At 43.2% G+C, this 22,830-nt stretch overlaps 1 protein-coding gene across 2 annotated transcripts in view; it reads right to left on the bottom strand.

Moving 5' to 3' along the window:
• Positions 1-12,545: 12,545 nt before the first annotated feature.
• Positions 12,546-22,830, bottom strand: part of apaf1 (apoptotic peptidase activating factor 1) — a 43,319-nt gene continuing 33,034 nt past the window's right edge. For both annotated transcript variants that reach the window (XM_037122087.1, XM_037122088.1), the window contains one exon: positions 12,546-14,220. In XM_037122087.1, coding sequence (XP_036977982.1) covers positions 14,074-14,220 — 147 coding nt within the window. In that variant the 3' untranslated portion in view covers positions 12,546-14,073. The remainder of the gene's footprint in view (positions 14,221-22,830) is intronic.

Below are 22,830 nucleotides of genomic sequence, written 5' to 3'. Positions count from 1 at the left end.
TGTCGGCTTTATATACTTTGGCTACATAAAATCCTGTTTGGCTTTAAACTGAATGAGGCAGGCAAGGGGGAAGAATAACTTTAGACAAAGCCCTTACACATAACAAATGTGATGCATCTGCCTGGTAATGAAGCCAATAATCTGTGCCAACAAAGACAGGAAAAGGCTACAAGCCAAGCTAAACATCTATAGGATCACCATCGATTATAGCCATCGCCTGGAAAGAGCAGAGGTCAAAAATGATGGATTTTGACTGATGAACATAATCGACCCAAGATATTCTAGAAGCAAAAATCCAAGAGCGAAAAACACACCTGGATGACACAAGTGCAGCAAAAGCAGGTAGGACATAAGGAGCAAACACAAGAAAAAGACAAAGACAGGAAGTGTTTACCAAAACAAGACGCATGATAGAGAAACCTTCAAAATGATCAGGATTTAAGGAGTATTTGCTTTAAGGTGTTGAACTAAAGTATTGTAAATATTATAATGAAACATTTTTCTTGACTTTGAAAGCTAGAAATTGTACTACAATGAGTCTTTTTTTCCCCACATCACTAAGCCTTACTGTGCTTCCTGAAATCAACCCAACAGTCTCCAGGAAACATCCCAGCCTGGGTGCAGCTACATGACTCAAGGCTTTGCATCACAACTGACGCTCCTGGCCGTCATTCAAACCAAGGAGAATCAGTCACAATAGAGTTGGAACGTGGCCCCAGGTCGGTGGTGGTGGTGATGACAGATAATGACCTCAGACGTGCGTCAACTTTGCATTCAGTGAATTTGCACATTTGTACAAAAAGCCATTTCAGTCTGTGTTTGTTTGCTGGGGCCTGCGTGGAGGATGAGCATGTAGGTTAAGTGCTACAGCAAAATTAGATATGACAGTGCAGCAAAACCCTCAGAGGAAGTATTTTTACATAACGACAATTTGCTACGTTCTGTGTAGCCGAATGCAGAGCGGAGACGTTACTTGTAAAGGTAGATGATGCCGAAGCATTAGTGAGAGCTGCGCGTTGATCCACCCCGGAAAACACAAAAACCACAACCGGCGTGACTGCGATAAGAACTGACGGGCTCTCGTTTGACGTCCACGCCGCCGCATATCTGAGCTGACTTTGACGTCTGCTCCCAAAACACCTGAAGCTGGGGTGACGCCGCGGGGCTCGCAGCGAGCCGTCTCCCAGCAATCAACCGACGTGACAGCGGAGAAGCCAGGCAGGCACACAAAGCTGCTTATGTCACCTTTTCTGTACACAAGAATCAGCACAGCGCAGATCACAAACTTTACGCATTAAGAATTAAGAAAAAAAAAATGTGAGGTTAGTTGTTAATACCAAGAGAAGGAGATGCTGAAGTGAATAATTTATGAAGTACATTCAGTAGAGTAGTAGAGCTGCTATGGCCAAAAGCATATGGACTATCCATGTGTTTATTAAGCTTAAAAGAGATGTTAGGGCTGCAAATTAGCTTCAGCATCCATCACATCTCTTTCGCCTATTCAACATTTCACTGTCGCAACACACAGCTCCCTCTAAAAGAGCCCAGTGAAATGTTTTAATCTCACACAGAAAGAAAATATACTAATTAATAACTAGAATAACAGAATGCCCATTTCATCCTCTAACCATCCTAATTTGGTACACTTTGCTTGATGTGCTGTCAGGCCACAGCGAGACCTTGACAGGGTTTCAGTGATGATTAGTTAAGTGCTGTAATTCAGTAACAATCGACCCGTGTTCCATTTTTCACCACTGTTTACTTGACAAAAGGGAACAGTTTTGATGTTCGGAGAAATATGTCAGTGTACTTTCTGGCTTACGAGTTAGATAACATGTCAGTTAGTTGAGCGTTAAGGCGATTAGCTTAGCTTAGCTTAGCTTAGCACAAAGACCAGCTGCGGGGTTGGGGGGGGGCTAGTTAGGCTAGCCAAATCGTTACCCGCTCTCCCTTCATATCAGCTAAAATGCAATGATGAATTTGCTTTAATCACCCACTGAGATGTTTCTGGATTGTGTGTTTCTTAGAGGTAAACCATCCTCGATTACACCACTAACCATCACTGTCTCTATGTAGAACTCAGACAGACCACACAGTCAGCTGTCCACAGCGCTGCCTGCCGTATATTCAAACTAATTGACACATTAAGGCACTCCATTTAATGAGCATCCGTTTCGAGCAAGTTTGCATGAACAGGCGGACAGGAGCTCCTCAGAACAGAGCCATTAAACTATATTAAGCCATCTGTTGTCAAAAATGGTTGAATCTCATGACGAGAGTGAAAAACCGTTCCCCTGACTTTCATCCCGTCTCAATCCACCGAGTCACAGCCAGCATGAAGTCTTGATGCCGTGTACACGATGCTGTTTTTAGCCGTGCTTACAAATGAGTGAACAAATGTTTTCAAAAAGGAGCTCTTGAAAGATAAGCAGATAAACTGCACACACGCACAGACACGGAAGCTTCCTGAGGCTAGAAGCCCACACAGCTCATCAGCCTGCTCCAGTCGCTCTGCTCCAGATCTGTCTGCCTTCATTTGAGCTCAGCTGCAGCAGCACTAATTGTTCGGGACAACCGATGTTTAATGCTAAATGTTGCAAGAGCGCTGGCACAAGTAAGTATGGTAATGGGCTCCTTAAAAAACTATGTTTGACTCAGTTTGTTCGTTGTCTGGTCAAACTGAGCGGTGGCAGAGACCGCCTTAAGGACCTGCAGACTGATTTCATAATCGTTATATAAAGACATTTATATTTGACTTTTTTTTTTTTTAATATGATTCATTCATGGTTCCTATTTCTGCTCATTATTTTGGTTTTAACTTATTTTATTTTGGTCTGAATTTAGGATAGGCCAATCCTGTCTTTAGTTAAGTTAAATTAGTTAAAGTTAGTTAAGTTAGTTAAATCTGTGCAAAGCTCCGATTTCAAGATCACTCTTTTATCTGGACTAACTGTTGCTAACTGTTGCTGCCATTAGCCCTTTTAGCTCAGTTAGCTGTGCAGCTAGCGTTTCGGACTGGGAGATACAGGGGAGTTTTTCGCATTCACATAACTTGCGCAGGAGCTTCAGACCTGGATGAGTCGGGCCTAGCTGGTTAGCATCTTCAGTATGAAATATATCTCTGTTTACAAAAAATGCCTATTATTCTTTGATCAGGGTTCACAGACAATACATGGAAAAGGTCATGCATATAGCCGACTATACACAAGAGCGCTGATACTGGTACCATAAAAAATAAGATGATGTGCAGTGGTGCAGAGTGGAGAGACTCGAGGGCCACAATATGGGAAAAAATTAAAGATGAGAGTGCAAATCTGTAACTAAACAACCTCAAACAGAAGCTCCCTGAAGACTGTGAAGCAAATAAACAAGACTCTCGTCTACCACCAGGGGACTAAACCAAGCACCGTTAAAGCCGTGTAAAGTTTGCTTTGATGGATTCAGTGTTTCACCTTCAACACCCAAGTTGAAAGCTTATTTCAGAGTGATTTAAGCCAGAATGTGTTTCTCCGTCCTGAAAGCTGCCAGTGTGCCCGCAGTCAGTGGAGTCGCTCCAGTAAGAGTCTCCCAGGGCACCGTGAGCAGACGCTTGGCTCTATTGATTCAAGCCTTCCAAATAATTAGAATTAAATGTCCCACGACAACAAGAGCAAAATATGGGTTTTTTTTTTTTTAATTCCAGAATGAAAAATCAATCCACACGCCAACTTCTTGTCAACAGGAGTGTCCACAGAAAGAAAATGCCCTATTTTTATGAACTCTATCACAGGTCTTCAGTTCCAGGACCAGACGAGATACTGATTGTTACTTGTGATTACGGCACTGATTTATTTGTGGCTATTGTTGGTTAGCCTCTTGTGTTCCACAGTACAAGATGTATATCAACATAAGATATGGAACGAGCTGAAAATCATGAATACATTCTTACGGAGTTGAAGGAGTTAATCAACTGGTAGAATTACTTTTCTATGATTTTCAAGGCCCAGCTCCCTTAAATTCAAGGTCCCAGCACAGGTTAGCTTGATCGCTGCTCAATTTGGGATCTCAGGGCTTCCGTAGCAAACGCCTGAATCCTGATCTCTCATCTGTTTACATAAGGGAAATGCGGTGTATGTTGGAATATTTGGCAAAAACACATCCATCAGGAGTCAGTTTTTACTACGCTGCTCATATTTGTTGTGCTTTTCAGTTGACTTGTATGATCGGCGACTCGCTCATCCTCTGATATCCTTCTGATAACAACTCTCTGGAGACTTAAAGATCATCTGCTTTTTTCCCACGCTCAATGTTCTCATCATCCCGTGAAAGCTCTTTATGTAATAACTACAGCGCATGACGGAGGAGTTAAAGAGCTTGGGTTTTTTTTTTTTTTTTTATATCGAAGAGCAGTTCTGTTCAGCTTTTCCCTAAGAGGACTTGTAAAACATTAGAACTGCCTCTTTGGACCTTATAATCTGATCGGTGTATCCCGGTCATAACTCTGGTGGGATCGAAGTGACAGTCGCTCCTCTCAGCTTTAAAGAGGCTTTTAAAACCGCCGCTGAACTTTAGGTGGCCTGCACTTTTTCCTTTCCTGCCACTTGTTCTCAAGTACAAACCCAGCTTAAAGCATGAAGTGTCGTCTGAAAGAGTTTGTGTACGTGTGTTTTGCCACCTCACTTCATCCTCCAAACTGCTGCTGCGAAGGTTTTCGGGGATGATTCCGGCCCTCGTAAATCTCGAACACATCTGAGCTGAAATGCGCGGATGAGTGACGGAGGCTGTGTGATTGAGGAGGCAGCGGGGATACAATGGTGACAAACGAGTTGTCAAGCAAGACAGTTTGATTGTCTGCTTCACAAGGCGCGTTGTGTAATGTGTGACTGCAGGGTGGCCGAGCGGCTTCCAGGCAGCCGTTTTGTAAGCAGGGGCCTTTCCTGCGAAAACAGCCAGGACATGCAAACACATCACCAGGCCGGCTTGCTGGAGCTGCCCTTGAGCAAGACTATGGAAGGTCTTTTCAGTGCGTAAGTGGAACTAAGCGTCTACTTACTGCCGCTTTCATAACCGAAGAGGACACAAAAACAAAATGCAAGAATTACAATAATAGCATCATAAAGTGCTCAGGTGGATAGTTAAAGGTGAGTTCAGTGACATCATGAGAGAGAATTCACATCATCTGAGAACCGACGCGACGCTCCGTGGTATTATCCATGTTGCATTCTTATTATTATTTATTATTTGGAGTTTTAAAAGCTTCATCTTCATACAAACAATAATTCATGTTATGGTGGAAAGTAACATGGCCGCCATGGATGCCAAGGCCCCAGAACTGTATGAGTGAACGAAAACAAAAGTGAACATTTCACCCCAGATTTGTCATACATCACCTGGGCAACAGAATTATGAGAAATGCTATAATATTCATGGTTTCTGCTGAGCTCCACACCACAGTATAGAGCTGCAACTAATCATTTTGTCTATGAAATGGAATAAAATTACAAAAAAAAGCACACCACAGGCTCCATGTCATGGCTTTAAAGGGTAATTTATAATATTTTGAGCGTTAATACAGCGGAAAGCAGCTATTTGGTGTATAAAGGGCAGAATAATGGCGTCCTGGGCAGACAGCGGTGTCACACTCCCTCTGTGTGTGTGTTGAGATCTGAGCTTCTCTGTGTGTGTCATCCCCACGTCCGTATTCAAGATGGCCACCTGGTAACAAACTTTCTTACAGCTAAACAGTAACTAAAATATGTCTTTCAAAACATCTGAGACCAAAATGCAGTTCTCAAAACATTTTGGGAGAGAAATTGTCTTTGCGGTGATACAATCTGACAATATAGAAGTGGGACAGTCGGCCGTGTTTCTAAAAAGTAAGTAATATCATCACAAAAGCTGCATTTCATTTTTGTTTATTCGACTAATAGATACCACTTTGTACTACAGTCAAATGTACCGACACAGTAGCCATCCTACACTTAAACTCCCACAACTGTACGCCACCTTTAACTCCTACCAACTCCTACCTACAGTATCAACGGTCATGTTCTATCTGCAAGACTTTATCTTTTGCAGGTTTTGCTGTGTTTTAGTGGCATCTGACACGACTGCACTGATCAGATTTGAGCCCAGTCAAAGAGATAAGAGGACAAAGCACGTTTGTCTTCTCTGGCATTAAATCCAGCAAATTCTTATCGTCACATTATCGTCATATTTCCACGCAGTGAAGAGGAGCCGGTCTCCTTCCAGCCGGACAGGTGAAGGAGAGGTAAGCCACCCGCCCTGTCTTCCTGTGGCGTGTCAGCGTGGGTGCTGCTGGTCTGGCCGGGTGAGCTACTGGATGAGGTGAGGCACAGGTGAGCAAAGCATCTGCTCCTTCTGGGCCCCATTCCATTTCAATTTCCACTCCATTCCTCTATCACACATCCCGATTAGCTTGCATCATCTAGAGTCTGTAGGTTTTTCAACACTGTCTCGTGATGTAGCCATGGCGGTGTTTCAAGAAAATCAGTCCGAACCATCTGGGCAGATGGGCGAGGGGAAGGTGGGGCAGCTAAGGAGAAACGGGACGCAGCCCCGACTGTGGAAGGAGCTCTGGCTCTGAGCCGTCTGGCTCCACAAGGGAAAGCAATAAAGGTGGAGCGCAGCTGAGCCGACAGCTGACAGGAACAGGAACCAATGCTCGGCCAAGGTCAGGAGAAACACACACACAGCCACACGGGGTGAGCGTGTAACAGCAAAACAGGGTCAGGAGACGCAGGGGAACGATACTGTGGAGACCCGATACTCAGGGGGTGTCAGAGATCTGATGGTCAGAGAGCAGAGGGACGACACGAGAGACAAAAGAGAGCGAGTTAATCAGTGTAGCTGCTACTGTAGGCAGCGGGAGTCACCTGGTATCAGGTCACACACACACACACACACACACACACACACACACACACACACACACACACACACACACACACACGGGAAGTAATTTCTCATAGCGCCTGCTTCATCCAGTTCCCTCTTGTTCCAAACTTAGCAGCTGCTCATTTAACGTGTTCCTTCCTCTAATGTAGGATAAATATTTATCAATTACACATTCTCTCGTGTACACATTAGCTCTGGAAAGATTAGTCGTAGAGCTCGGATTATAAATCTGCAGGGCTGACGTAGATTTATCTGCCTCGGCCAATAAGTTCAAACAAATTGCAGCACAGAAATGTCAAAGATATTTATGCAGTGATTCAGAAACTGTGCTGCCTGACCTGTACTGAATTTTTGGGGCTATTCCCAATATTAGGAAGCCATTTTTTTTTCCCATATAAACACTGAATATATACATGAAATGCACATTCTTTACAATCATCCCTCAAATAGGCATTTTTAACTATTTATTGATATCTAATAGACAAAACAATTTACCTGTTAGCCCGATCCAGAGAATAATTGACTGACTAAGATCATAATAATAAATAATGTGTGAGTAAAGCATGAACATGGGTACTGGAATCGATTTTGAATCCCACAAACATCAACTTGTTGATGTAAAAATTGGTGATTTTGGTCTTTTCTCATGATTTGTTGACAGCGACACCAACACATCCATCAACTTTTTACAATTGTTATTTGTGGCTGTATTCCTTCACAATCATTCATTAAACAGCTACCACACACACACACACACACAGTCCCATGATTCTCCTCTCGCTGGTCACCCCCCGAAAATCTGCATACACAGTTGCATGCCGCATAGCCACGAGCTTGAAAAATAGCAAGCAGTTAAAAAATTAATGGGAGGAAAAAGAGAGAGAGAGACTGAAAACAAAATGAAAGTCTTAGACAGCAGACGGAAAGCCGGAGGGAAGCGCAGTTCTTTTTTAAACAGGACCTCTCCACATCTCCTGGGAGTCCACGTGCGACGGCAGACGTCTCGCTGGGAAACTAGAAAAGGTTTAAATATTGGCCCTATATATTAGCCCGCACCCCAGAGCACACAACACTACTAAATCAGGCTAATTAGGCTAGCAGGCCTCTGAACTCAGCATCTTTAAATCACTTTTTTAAAGGAGATGCTGCTGTCCAAGGTGCAATTTGCAATCTGAGCATCCGAAACAATGTCCTGATTTTATCTTTTACAATGACTTTGTTTACTGCTTTTCCTTTATTCATCCAAACAACTTCACATTATTGAGGACTCAGCGTCCTTCGTCCTCACATTAAGAAACAAAATTAATTGACTCTAAATCTTAATAACTGTGAAACCAAAGGACACATTCAATTAACACTACTGGGAGATCGTAAACAATTTGGCAGAATATTCTGAACTCCTCCTGCAACATTAAAGTGCAAAAATATTAAGAAAATGAAGCTATTTATATGTGTTGGAACATTCTACCAGAAACATACACCTTTTTTTTCTTAAACGTTGAGTAAACTTTTGTAAACATCCAGTTACATAGAGAAAAAAAAATGTTTTGGTCCTATTTGAATTTTGCTGTAAATCACATATTTTGTTTTTAAAAGATCATTTATATCATAGTATATCGTAAAAACGATGAAATAACCTTATTAGTTTATTAGTTACGTGATGAGTGGGTTAGCGAAAGGTCAGACAGGCTTATCTGGGCTACATCGCATGAATAAAATGGCTGGATTTTCACTACGCTGCATTTTTCATAAACTATGATAATTTGGTCATGAGTCGCCTCTCGCCTGTGTCCAGATCAGATGTCATGACTAGAGAGGGTAAAGTTGTGGAGGTGGATCGGATGGTTGATCGCAGGATGTTGAGGTTTGTTTCTGGTGATCTTCTCTCCGCTCCTGGACTTTCCCGTTACCAAGAATGATGGTGATGAATATGAGCAACAAAAACACCAGGGGCATGTTTGAAAGTCGCACAGGTGCTACAAGTTGTTACCTTAATAATTTAGTCACACTGTCTCCAAAAATGAGACCAAATGGTGCGTGAAGCAACGGGACACTGACATCCGTTCACTTAACAGCCACGAGGGCTTTTCGAAAGTAACTCGCGGCGCCTTTAGAGGCGGACATTATTCGGGAGTTCATAAAACAAAGCTCCCTCTCCACTCCCGGTCATGCCGCGGTGAATTAGAGCTTACAGTATGACAGACATCAGAGGCGCTCCTGGCCCAGCTGCAACCGAGAGGGGAAGGTGGTGTCAGTATTGTGTGCAGACACACAGACAGCTAGATAGCTGTAATTACTTCACCGGCAGACAAAGATTAATTAGGCAGGAGCGAGCAGAATTAATTGGGTTAGCGCACACCTCGACCAGACTTTAAAAAAGTTCCCACCATTCCCGTGGAGACTGCGGGGTGTGTAAAATGCACATGGTGACGGAGCTGCACAAAGGAAGAGGAAGTCAGGAAGCCACGTGAGATCTGTTGTTACACCAATATGCACCTGGAGGAGAAGTAAAGGTTGTTTTTCTTAAAGCTCAGGAAGCCAGATGAGTTCACTGTTTGGAACCAGATACCTGAAACTAATCCCTCCGCCGGGCTTAAGGTATCAGCTTAATTTACACTTGAAAGCAAAAGGATCGCAGGCGATAATCTGCCGCGGCTCGCACATGTGTGAGTGCGGAAAAAAAAAAAAAAAAGATGACATCAGCAAACAATTTAAGATGCTCATTTCTTCCCGTCACGGGCCCGTGGCCAACTGCACGCTAAGTTCAGACACCGAAGCTTTGTTCGCTCTTGTGCAAATGTGTCTAATCGCCACTGGAACACGACTGCAAACTCCCCTGAATCACACCAGCATACATCCAGCCAACCACCTATGAAAGACAACACCATGAATTTGGCACACTTTCAAATCCTGGAAGTGTGCAGCTCAGGCGTCTCTGAGAATACACCGCTCGATAAGAAAAAAGCAGGACACCTTTACATCACTCAACTGAACGACGGTGTATAAATAGAAAGCACTGAAGTCTAACTGACAGCTGGCAGCGTTGAATCAGCATGTCATATGGCTGCTTTCGAGACTTGCACCACGATTGGACCGGGTCCCAAATCTGACTGGCAGCCGTGATGCTCCACGGCGCCCAGAATGTCTAAAGACCCCAAGACAAATGGTTTCAAGTTTGCCGTTGGAGGATAAGTAGGTAGTGGCGTCCTGTGTCGGGCCAGATAACAAGGCCTGTTGTTGAGTGAGCCTATTTCAAGTCTAAATTTATATAAAGGACAGAATTTACCACAAGAACTCAAAGCTGCTCCTCCAGATGAGGAACAGTTGGCGAGGTTGCGACAGACATATTCTATCCAGAGAAAGGTCTCGGTACAAGGTTAGCCGGGGCTTTTTTTTACTCAAGTGGTTTGTTTTTCACTCTGAGTGGCTGTTTTCTGTTATTAGCAGCTACTTCCATCATGGCTATCTTCTCTTACACTCTGTTGCCAGTTTATTCGGTTCACCGAGCTCAAACTACTGCAGTCTTATACGCCAGTTTCTGAAATAAACCTTCATGAGGATACAATAAACCACTGAACCATGGTCACTTTGGCTTCATTTTATCATTCTGAAGTCATAACTTAGAGCAAATGATATTTCTACAGATAAATGACACCATTTGCACACTCTTTAAACCTCTCTATAACCACAGTTTACCACCATCTGGATTTTTCAGGGGAAAAAATAGGTTGAATTATAGTACAAAGGAAAGGCGCCACAGCAGGAAGAGGCACTGTTTTCCACGGTTGCTAACCCCAGGTAACAGCAAGACAACTGGATTAACTGTGGAAACTCCAAACTGCAAACGAAAAGAAGACAAAGCTAAACACCGGAATTAGCATACAACCTAAATATATCAACAAGCTACATAGCTCGACTGCAACATCTTAAGGGGATATTGCAAGTATTACTGTAACCTTCGCCATCTTAGCCTTGTGGTTAATATATAGAATTAAACAAATATCAAGCAGGGGTCCTTACCTGTCCACCAGAAACGTAGCTAACTCTGCATCGCTCACTTACAAATCCCACAGCTCCCTCCACCTCTGAAATGATGCTCAGATATTTGTCTTGTTTTCTCTCTGGCTCAGTTCAACTCTTTCTTTTTACACTGCTTGCCTTCTTATTTCTTCTCTTTGACTGGTCAATGGTGGGGCAGTTTTCGGCTCTGTTGTTGTTGTCCGTGCTCCGCCACTGTTTACAGTTTGAGCTTGAGCTTGAACATAACTGACCAGGTAAGAGCAGCCACTGCGCCTGTGGAGGGGGAGGGGCACCCGGCATAAGAGTGACTGACACTCTCCAGACACTCTGCTTGGCTCTGATTGGTTGTGTTGATCCAGAGCGGTGGATTCTTGCAAATCAAATTACAGCCACTGGGTGGAGCCACAGACAGCTGACCTGCATCTTATTCTACTGTCAAATATAACAAAATAGTTACAGACTACAGCTTTAGAGGGAAAATAACCCAATTTTTCCTGTAATCAGTAACAAATTACTTAATGAGACTCCCATAAAATGATTAGGATTTGTATTTATTTTACAGCTCTATGGTTTCTTGTCATAGTCCCCATAAAGACATCTGCAACAAGCGCATCCTCCTCCTGTAGGACACGCTCATGACTGATGCTCACCTCCAGTCTTAAACCTCCGCACATGTCTGTCGTTCCACAGAAATCTAATTAATTAGCCGCTGATGAATCACAATAGGGCTTTATCAATCACCGCCGTGGCACATAACTCAGCTGAGAGTTGGATCCCAGCCGTCACCGCGGCGACGCAAGTTTACTCAAAGCCAGCTGATGGATGTGATGACAGGGAGGTGCTGAAAACATACATCAGCCACGTCGCCTCGGCTAATGTGATCACCTCATGTCATCATGGGACTGCAGCCCAGACTGTCCTCCAGCCCGGAGTGTAAATCAGTGAGAGTGACGTCAGTATGTGGGAGGTATATAAATACATATGTGGAACCAAAGCTGCAGCTGTTGAGTCTTATTTCACACAGCCATTTAAATGTCATCACCAGCGGCAACTCCAGGATCTTTAGACTGTCGTGGCTCAGTGATTTGAAGCCCAAATTTTGTAAAAGGGGGCGACAGATGATGACGTGAATCCAACTGCCAGTGTACCACTAAAATATTTATTCATTTGTTTGGATATCATTGGATATCAGGTAAATAAAGATGTGTTCCAGGAAAAAGCGACATAGTATTGTTCCTTATATCCTGCACTCCTTATATCCTGTTTCATGTTAGACTACATATCTTCACACTGGTTTCCATCTGCGTGGGGGTGAGTGGATGATGACTGAGTTTTCATTTTTGGGGGGAACTTGTCCTTTAGGCCACACGTAGCTAATTTGTCCTGACAATGAGAGTGACTTTCACTCACTTCATTTCTGTCGTGACTACATTTTCTCAGCGCCCCGGTCACATTCAGATCTCAGGACTGAAGGTGACAGAGGACATTCGGTCAGTCTGAAGGTTGAAGTCTGATGTCTAGTCAGCGGACAGAAAGGACAGATAGATTCATCGCCAACAGGGGAATAAGAATCACTGCACAAGGAATCAAAATGTGACGGTTCACAAAATCAAGACAGACACGTGACATCACCGTAGCATGTGTAGTTTAATCTTTTATAAATTACACTCACATTACACCACACAGTAAAACAGTCAATACATCCTGAGCAGACATTAATATTTCTGTTAGACAGAGACCTCCGCGCTGGAGGGAAATCTGTTGATTCAATTTTAAAGCACCGAAATCGCGAAGAGCACAGCACGAGGATGACAACAGCATCGATCAGACACGTCGCGACGCATCCTCACTTTGATTCCATTTTATTGCCTTTTCTGGGCTTATTACTAGAGTCTGTACCATCCCCGCCGTAGTCAATAGGTTTGATAGATTATAGCGCGGGAACGTCAGGATCCATTTTCTCATGAATCTGAACAGAGCTGCTTTAGCGAAAGCTTTCACCAAAAGATTGTAACTCCTGCTTCAAAGTGCTCAGAACAGGAAAAAGGCTCAGTAGGCAAGACAACATGCAGATAAAAACGTGTGAAGTTAAAAAGAGGCGGTACAAAAAAAACAAACTGAGCAATCAATAAAGCACAAAAACGGCCTTTTAACAGTAGCGAGTGGAAATTCTGACTATAAATTATAAATCAAACTTCTTTTTTTTGTAGAAAACATTTACCTTTGATCTAAGTTCAAAAGTACAAATATTTCGGATGTACAAATAGACCCGCAAGGCTTTTTAAAAAAGTTTCTGGGATTCAATATTAAATGCTCAATCGTTAAAAACTTAATGTACCCATTAATGTTTAATGCTCATCAAAGTGCAGCAGAAGTTCTATAAGTGCTGGTGGACTTAGATCGAGAGACTTTAAACACACACACACACACCCACTGGCGCCGACAGTAATCCCGCTCAGACTAAGGCTGAGGTGTAAATAAAGTAAAAGCTTGGCGACGACGAGGTTTTTACGACACATATTTGTAAAATTAAAGTTCACAAAACGTCACGGCGTCGACGGGTAGATTGCACTTCATGACACGTACGCGGGAGCTCGTAACGATCACATACAGCCGGGGAGGAAAATCCCTCACATCTCATGCAGTAAATGTTCAGCCCTAATGCAAAATGGATTACGATTTATTATTCACATCTGAACTGATGTGAGGATCACATCTATTTAACCTCTTTGTAATAACCTCTTAATTAGGTATTAATGATTCAGACGATCTGCTTCAGAAGACCTGATAGTCACAAACGCTGATTTTTTTTATTCTTTTGGGAGTCGTTCCTTGTTGCTTCAAAGGAAACTCTGGTGTGTTTTATCTACAAAAAACGTATTTGCATCTTCTCTGAGCGTTTGATCCTGGAGAACAGAGAGTGGATGTCTGTAATGCTCCGCTGTAATGCTTGGCGAGTGTCAGCCTGAACGTGGAGAGAGCGCAGCGGAAATGTAAACTTTCGAGAGAACAGCGTGATTAGAGGAGGCTTACGAGTCCTTATTGCCACTAAACATGTCCGCTTCTGTTCACAGTTTGTAGTGTTTGGTTGGATCTTGGTGTTTTTCTTCCCGTTTTTTTTTCCCCTGCGTTTTTGGAGCAGCGTTCAAAGCGTCGTCACGCCACCCTCTGCAGGATGTAGAGGATGCCGATGCTGTCGATGGTGACGAAGGTGGAGAAGTCGGACGAGACGTGGATCCTCTTCAGCGCGGTTCCCGTCGGGTAGAAGGTCTGCAGCGCCTCGCCTTTCTCCACGTCCCACCACTGGATGACAAACAGAGAGAGAAAGATGGAGAGATCGTTGAAACGCTTTGAGCAGAGAACGCTGTGGCACAAATCAAAAGGAGAGGACGAAGGTTTAGGAGTCAGGCTAGCCGATTCCACTGGTTTCCTCTGGTTATGCTAAGCTACGACACTGACATTGTCTGAGATGTCAGTGAGGGATGCTGTGTTCCCTGTTCTTAAACCAGCCAAAACTTTTCCTGACATCTTAAGCTCGGTTCAGACCCATCGCGAGGTCGGCAGGTTGATCAAAATGTCAGAGTTTTAGATGAAGAAGAGCTAAATTCACCTCGTCAATTTCTGCTGACTACATACCACAAGCCATAAAGTTTAAATTTACTGCCATACTGACGGCTTCACTGCTTTTCCTCTGCTAAACTGGAATTCACAGCAACTCTTGTGACAGTCAAACACACACTCGCTTTGCTAAACCTTTTGTTTAGCCTGAAAAGCCACCGTCAGTACAGAGAGTCAGTGGAATACAGATGAAACAGGTTTCCACTCATCTTGATGCAAATTTTGCTCACTTTAGTTGAGGTCAAGAAGATTATTGATGACAGGGTTGCGTAACATTTGACAGCGTAGTAATGTTTCATTAACAAAACATTCATAAAGAAGGTTTCATGTCACACAGTCCTTCAAATGAAGCGCTGCCCAATCATGTCATGTTGCTCTTCGTCTTTAAGACGGCTTTAAGACGCTGAACTGATTCTGTGGTACTAATAATAAAATCAAATGGCAAAAGTCGAGCAGTCTGCACTCGCCTTTATCTGAGTCAGAACAAAGACAGGAAGAGAGAAGGAAGACTGACGGAGAGCTTCATGTTTGTTGCCAAGAGGACCATGATGAATTTAATAGCATTATATTACCAGACTCAAACTCACACACACCCCTCAGGCTCCCTGCAACACACACACACACACACACACACACACACACACACACACACACACACACACACACACACACACACACACACACACACACACACACACACACACACACACACACACACACACAAACCCCCCACCAGCTTTCCTGAGTGATTCCGTTTAATCTCAGTTTAAAGTTGACATTTTCCATTCAAGCCCCATCTCACTGGGATGAAGCATCAAAGGCACACCAAGTCAATCATTTAAAGTCTGCTGTGAGTGTGTGTTTGTGTGTGTGTGTGTGTGTGTGTGTGTGTGTGTGTGTAAGATCAACTTGGACCACAACAAACATGCTAACTTTGGATCAAACCTGCACCTCATCCACGATAAAAGACGACATGAATTACTATAAATCAAAAAAAGGTTGAAGCTTCAGCGGTGTATGTCTTTTTGCTCTAAAGCATTAGTGGCTGCGGGTGTGTGCGTTTGTGTGTGTGTGTGTGTGTGTGTTTGGAGAAGAAAGCAGGCCATCTCCTCAGTTTCTCCACAGACGGGCGGACAGACAGACTGCAACAGAAGAGGTGGTGGCAACAGATGTCTAGCTTACAGAACAATCCCAACACACACACACACACACACACACACACACACACACACACACACACACACACACACACACACACACACACACATCCATTAATCATGCAAACCATTCAACGGCATTAAGGGAGCTCATTTGCATATTTATGATATCGAAAACACATTGTACGCCTTTAGGTTTTACTCATTTTTTTCCCCTGATTGCCATTCCATACCATAAATATACTGCGTGTGTGTGTGTGTGTGTTTGTGTCTGTGTCTGGACACTGAAAAATGGCCCAGGAAATATTTGCGTTGCTGCAGGGGGTTGGCCATACTTCTGCTGAGACTGGACTTCCTCCACAACCACCATTATTGAACACACACACGCACACACACACGCACACATACACGCACACACGTGCACATGCAGCTGGTTAACTGGAAATTAAAAAGGTTTCAAAGCGACTTTGCCGTTCTTGTCCCAAAAGATAATCAGTGCTGGGAAACGTAGTAAAAATAAAAGTACACAAACATTAAAATGGCAGGAGTACAATATTTGAACTGGAATAATGATGTATTAGTTACGTTCTGCCTGACTCATTAGAGTCTGGACTCTGAAAAGAAACAATTCTGCTGTTCCAGTTATTGTGGGATCGACTCGGGCAGAGGGATGAACAGGAACCAGCAGATCTTTGGAGTAACACTCTGTATTTCATGGTTTGCTGTGCAGAATCTCTTAAAAAGCTCGATCATACATTGAGTCGGACTCAAGATGCTTTTCCACCATATTGACAGTTTTGACAGCCTGACGTGTTGTTGAATTGTCAGGATAAGTTTACAATCCCTTTTTTATGAAAAAAAAAATCCCAATCCAATTAATTTGTGTCATTAATCTTTTTCTAAAAATAACTCCCAATTGTGGCTCAGTCTGCTCCTTCTCTCCCTCCTTCTACTGGTAGCCACATACGCCAGAATGAGACATCTGTTCTGATGTGAGATAGTTTTGACAGGCGTGGGACCAGCTGTACGTTCTAAAAAGAACAAGTCAAGTTCTGGACTATATTTCGGTCGATGAGCTAAATCAGAAGAACTTTTTTCTTTTCCTGGTTTTGCATCTTTGCACAGGTTGGATTGGATGATAAAGTCATAGAAATTCTGTGTGTCTGTGTATAATCTCCGGCTTTGTGAAACAGTTCAACACAAACATCACATCACATGCAACACATGTAAACACTGATTTACATAAAGGCTGTTACTATAAACCCACTGCTCATCTTCTTATGTTTGTGTGCACAGTATTGTATTGAATGCTCGATCAACGGTGTAATTTTTCCGCTGCCCTCAAGGCTCAAACGTGACCTGAGAATGAACACGACATTAACTCATTAGCTCAGACTAATTAAATTCATGTTTTCTGCACAGTTCATGAATATAAACATACGGACTCAGAGGGCTAAACACGATTAATCACTCGTTTTGTGCCGAATCCTTTGAAGATAACTTGGACGGCGTGAGGTCTTTGATTCACTCGGGGTGAGAAAAACGGATGCGAAGCAACTGCAGAGCGATAATTTATGCTTACAGCACACGCTGTGGTTTGTCTGTACAAAGGCTGGCGTACATGGAAGCACATTTATGTCGGTCAAGTATCGGAACTCTCTGCCTGAACTTCAACCCGCCTGTAGCAGGAAACTTGAAGTAAAAACAGAAAGTATGTGATTTGCTGTAAACGCAGAGGATTGTGGGTCAAAACATCCTGTTGAATACAACCTGTAGCAGTATACCATAATAAAGTAGGATAGTGTGGGTATTTCCTTAAGGCTTAATAAGCAGTTCTTAAGCAGCAGCTCTTCACCACTCGCTCAACGACTGATTTATAATTTGAAAAAAAAAAACAAAACCAAAACAAAACAAAACTTTAATATGGTGGATTTTAGCCGTTGGTCTGCGTGAGCAGTGTTTGCAGACTTTTATTGTGAAAACCCTGTTTGTCCATCCGTCTGCCTCATTCTTGAGCAATATCTCAAGAACGCATTGAGGGAATTTCTTCAATTTTGCAAAAATGTCCAGTTGGGCTCAAGGATCAAAGTTCAATGTCACTGTGACTTCACACAACACATTTTTGGTGATGACTCAATAATAAACACAAAGGTCTAACAGGCTGAAATGACGGAGTTATGATAGTTTATATCGAAAATGCCAGTTTTGCTATAAAACACTGAAGGAAACCCTGTATATGGACAGTTTTGATGTCCAAGCGGATCAACCTGTGACCTTTGCAGTCTGAAAAAGTAAACCCAGACATGTTAAATTAGATTGTTGCACAGAATCTGTCAAAGATGAACGCCAACACCCTGAAGCTCAAGAAGCTGATTGGGTTTTCTAAGCAAAAAGAACTTTTCACAGTCGCAGAATGATACCTACAGACTCACATCAACCTCGGTTTTAGACAATAAATGTCACCATGCATGGATTTGTTGGCATTACAAATGCTGATTATGAAAGTATCATTGTGAAGGTTGACAGAAGACAAACCACAAGGGAGACAGCGTGGGGGAGAGATGGCAGGATAAAGAAAGATAAGATAAAGGTGAGCATATGCGGAGGTGGAGGGGTGAAACAAGGATATACACGGAGCAGATATCAAGAGGAGCGTGCGAGCGACTTGGTTTAAGCGTAATTGCGTTGAAATAAAAAAAGGAGCGATGGCTGCCGGCTGACAGCTCAAAACAAAGGAATAATCCTCAGATGCCTTCACACACACACACGTATGTATAAGTACAGAAATAAACAGACAGGCTGAGACGAGGGAGAGAAACAAGCAGAGTCAAAGAACAACAAGATCGTATCCCACGACAAACATGTGCAGCGACTGACAAACGGTGAAAGTCTGTGAGAAGACGAAGAGGGAGAGGACGCCATAACTCCAACTGGACTGGTTATAAAAAAAAAAAAAAAAAGGCTTAGCAGAAGAGGAAAAAAGAGCCGGCGCCAGATTAATGTTTAAACGAGCGAGCTGGCTCGACTGGCGGGATGGAGGGAGGGAAAGTGCGAATAAACCACTTCGGAGCGGGACTGGATTCACTACGAGGGAGAAGGGGGGAAAGGCCCAAAAATGTTGAATCATTTACAGTGACAAGACCAGACTGGATGGCATGCATATTTATGATATGTACGAAAAGGAAAGACAGAAATTAAGAGGGGCAGGGAACAGTCGATTCCAGATAAAGGAGAAGGAGAGAAAATGAAACGCGGGGGGGAAGTAAAACACATGAGGGTGGAAAAAACAAAAGGTGCAAATTCAGATCAGAGATGCTGCAAACAGAAAAACACATTCATCATAACGGCCATACACGAGATAAGACTCCTTCCATACGGGTTTGTTCTCTCTTATGGGAATAGGCAGCAGTGTGTTGTGTGTTGGTGAGCGACAAATACCCCCAGAGCAGATGGCTGATGTGCTGATATCAACGCCATCACTGAGGGACCATTGATTTATGGGGAGAGCCGGTGATGCGCTAAGACGCTAAATGACTGTACAGTATGTGTGTGTGGCTATGAGATGTTGAGAGGACAGCACCCCTGGGCATGTTTACTGTGTGTGTGTGTGTGTGTGTGTGTGTGTGTGTGTGTGAGAGAGTGGGTGAGAGTGTGAAGGTTGCTTTTTTTTTTCTGTTTATGGTGGCTGAAATGATCTTTTAAAAACATCTGACGGAGGGTCCTCGCTTCGTTCTGAGGCTGCAGAAATTAACTCAGTGGATTTAGGACAATGTTCAGCTCTACGTTGCATGAATGCTGATGCGAGGACACACACACACACACACACACGCAGGGGTAGAACTACAGTAATTGGAAATATATTGAGACACGAATGAGGCATTAGCATGAAAATGACACACTATTACATTAAGCATGTGGATTATAAATGAAAATGTAAAATGCATGTAAAGATAAAATGAAGATTATTATGTAAACCAATCTCAGATGAAAATAGGGGTGAGAGATAAATCAGTTAGGGCCGTCACCAACTCATCAAGATTAATGTGGCTGGAAGAGTTCGCGCTCTATAATATCGCAATATCTACGGCCACCACGCGTGGAGTGTCTCGCTGTCATCCATCATCTCTCTGATGTGATATCCCACACTGTGGTGGTAGCTAGCCAACTATAACTGCATCTTCCTCTTTTCATAATGACATTTCTGTACTGTGTTCCAGAGATATTGACTGAAGTTAGCATGCTAACCAGCTAGCAACCATCCCGGTCCAAAGCTCCTGTGCGAGGGGTTTTAACACCAACACTCCCCCCGGTGCTAGAAACTCAGGTGGCACCATTTTTAAAAACAATATATTTTTCACTTTTCCAACAGAAAAGACCCTTTCAGTTTTACAAGGACCATCATGGTCAATAACAAATAAGGTAAATGAAAATAAATATGATGAAGAAAAAACAGTTATCTAATAACTATATTTTTTAATCATCTATCAGGAAAACAACCTCAGGGTTTGAGTGGAAGGTCATATTTAGTGCAATAACAAGATACAGGGCGCCATAAAACCAAGAATAATTTCAAATGAGAACAAGAACATAAAAACAATCAACAAGGGATCTCTAAATATAACACAAAGCCAGGAGACGATAAAAAAAGATAAAAGACACCAAAGAAAATCCAGAAATAGCATCAAGCTGTAAAACCCGATGGTAACATGACATCTATTGCTCAGTGTCATGAGACAACACTGCATAAAGTTTGAGTTGTAAAACAAAGATTATGTTTAGGTGCCGTCTGTTTCGCTCATCCTTACAGGTTCTTTCTATCTCATGATGTGAAACAGCTTGTTGCCCTCTAGTATAGAAAGAATTTAAAGTTTGCATACTGCGTGTGAGCTTCTCTCTGGCGGCTGCTTCATAAATATATTCATACGAGACAATGGAGTCCGACTTCAGAGAGATTTCGTATTCATTGGGATGTGGATAGAAAAATCGCTTGGGAAATAAATAAATAAGATCGGACCGGAATGTCTGTCCAGACAACAAACGACGAATCAAAGCGCTTCACTGTCCTGCCAATCGATTTTTACGCTATACCCACAAAACTACATTAAAGAGAGATCTACACCATGAACAGAAAGACTCTTGGCAGGCAGATTTATATTGAACTTAAAGGGACAGTTCACCCCAAAATGAAAAACACACATTTCCCCTCTGAATATCTCAGACATCTCAACAGCTGATGTCTCCAAAACTTTGCAACGCTCACCAAAACAATCTAGGTGTATAAACAGCACGACGAGTACGAGGAAGAACATTTTGATCTGGAGGTAAACTCCCCTTTAAGACCAATGTAAATGTGTCTGTCTTGTTATGTATGTATGTTGTCGACAGGTAAGAGGAAGAATATGTCATTTGGATTCTGTATCTTATGCAATGCCAGTCTATTAGGTACACCTAGATAAAACTAATGTGTCTTTGACTGAACAATCAGCTAGTTGTGATCTCTTTGATAGAAAACTGGACTGATTCCCGCCACGTTGCCCTAGTGCGCGAGGAGCAAATGACTTTAAAAAGCTTTGAGAAAACATTCATTGTATTGAATCCGGATGCTTTTCATTCATTGTGTTTTGAGAATGATGTGACAGAGAGAAAAGCGTCCAGAAGACAGAGACAGAGGAAGAGTAATATGTCAATTGCTTTGGTTGAACTGTGACAACGGGGAACAAGAAGCGCCGGCGAGTCCTTATCTGCAAAGCCACAGCATTCTGCGTGTTCAGATAAGCTCCATCTCGGTGTCGCGCTCTCACACACACACACACACACACACACACACACACACACACACACACACACACACACACACACACACACACACACACACACACACACACACACACACACGCGGGTCAAACATCACATCTGGGGAGGCTGGGAGTGTGAGTAACCTCCCGATTCACCTCGTCTAACGGCACACGGGCACCAAATCTGCTCCGACAGGCCCTCGCCGCTCGCCGTCCTGGAGCTAAATAGGTCTTGCTTATTCAGGCTACCTGAGGGGAAGTCAGCACCGATTACGCAACGGAAAATACCTGTCCATGTGTGTTCTTGTGAGGGCCGGCGTTTGGGCATGAGCGCGGTTGAGTCTTTCAGAAGGGGTGGAGGTGAAGGGAAGTAATTCATCTTCCTCTCACATAAATAGCTCCGATATGGCGTCCGCGGGGAGTCAGTGGAGTTTTATACGCTTTAGAAGAAATCGTAACGACTCCGCAGCCAGCAGGATGCACACAATGGGTTGCAGGCAGGGAGGGAAGGGAGATTAAAGAACGAGGGGATGCCGGCTAGAGTAGATTTAGGCGATTCTGTGAGGCCACCTCCATCTCAGAAAGGAAAAAAGTGAGGGATGGAGTGCGCGACCGGGCCGAGAGTCTTGCGGAGAATTGAAACAGCGTGACACCGAGGCTGAATTATTCATCCAAGGTTCCATCGACTGAAATATTGATGCCCAGACAATCCTCTACACATCTCTTCCCCTTCTTCACTTCCTCTCACCTGCAGTCCTTTATTTCCACCTCCATCACCTAATGTGACCAGGAGGAGAGGAGACGGAAATCTGTACAGAAAACTGAAACTGAAGCGAGGCAGAGATTCAGCAACCGATGAGACCAGAGAGGCCGTTACTCTTTGCATTTGTTTTCTCTCACACGTGCCCGTCTTCTTTCAGTATTTACTGCACACAGATAAAGCAAACATCAGAGAGAGACGGCATGAGAGAATAAGAGACATCAGAAAAAAGACAGAGAGGAGAGGAAAAACTGAACTGGTGGGGAAAAGAGGAGCTCGGAAGGTAAACAGAGAGAGGAAAAGGATCATGCAAGTGAGAAGGAGAAAAGAAACTGATGAATGGTGACGAGACAAAGTACAGAGTAAGAGCTCTTGTTTATTCTGAATCATGGACAGATTCAACAGTATGAAATGAGGTCATATATTAATGCTGATGGGAAATCACTCTCAGACCACTGAAAACCAGCCGGTCCACGAGCAGATGCAGCCAAACTGTGATCTTTTGTTCACTTGTCAATCTGTACGTCCACAAAAAGATAAAACCATGACTTTATTTGTGCCGTTCTCACTTTAACAGCGAGAA

The sequence above is a fragment of the Acanthopagrus latus genome, chromosome 14, assembly GCF_904848185.1.
Source record: "Acanthopagrus latus isolate v.2019 chromosome 14, fAcaLat1.1, whole genome shotgun sequence".
NCBI lineage: Eukaryota > Metazoa > Chordata > Actinopteri > Spariformes > Sparidae > Acanthopagrus > Acanthopagrus latus.
Note: the sequence above shows the minus strand (reverse complement) of the source record. Positions and strands in the feature narration are given on the sequence as shown.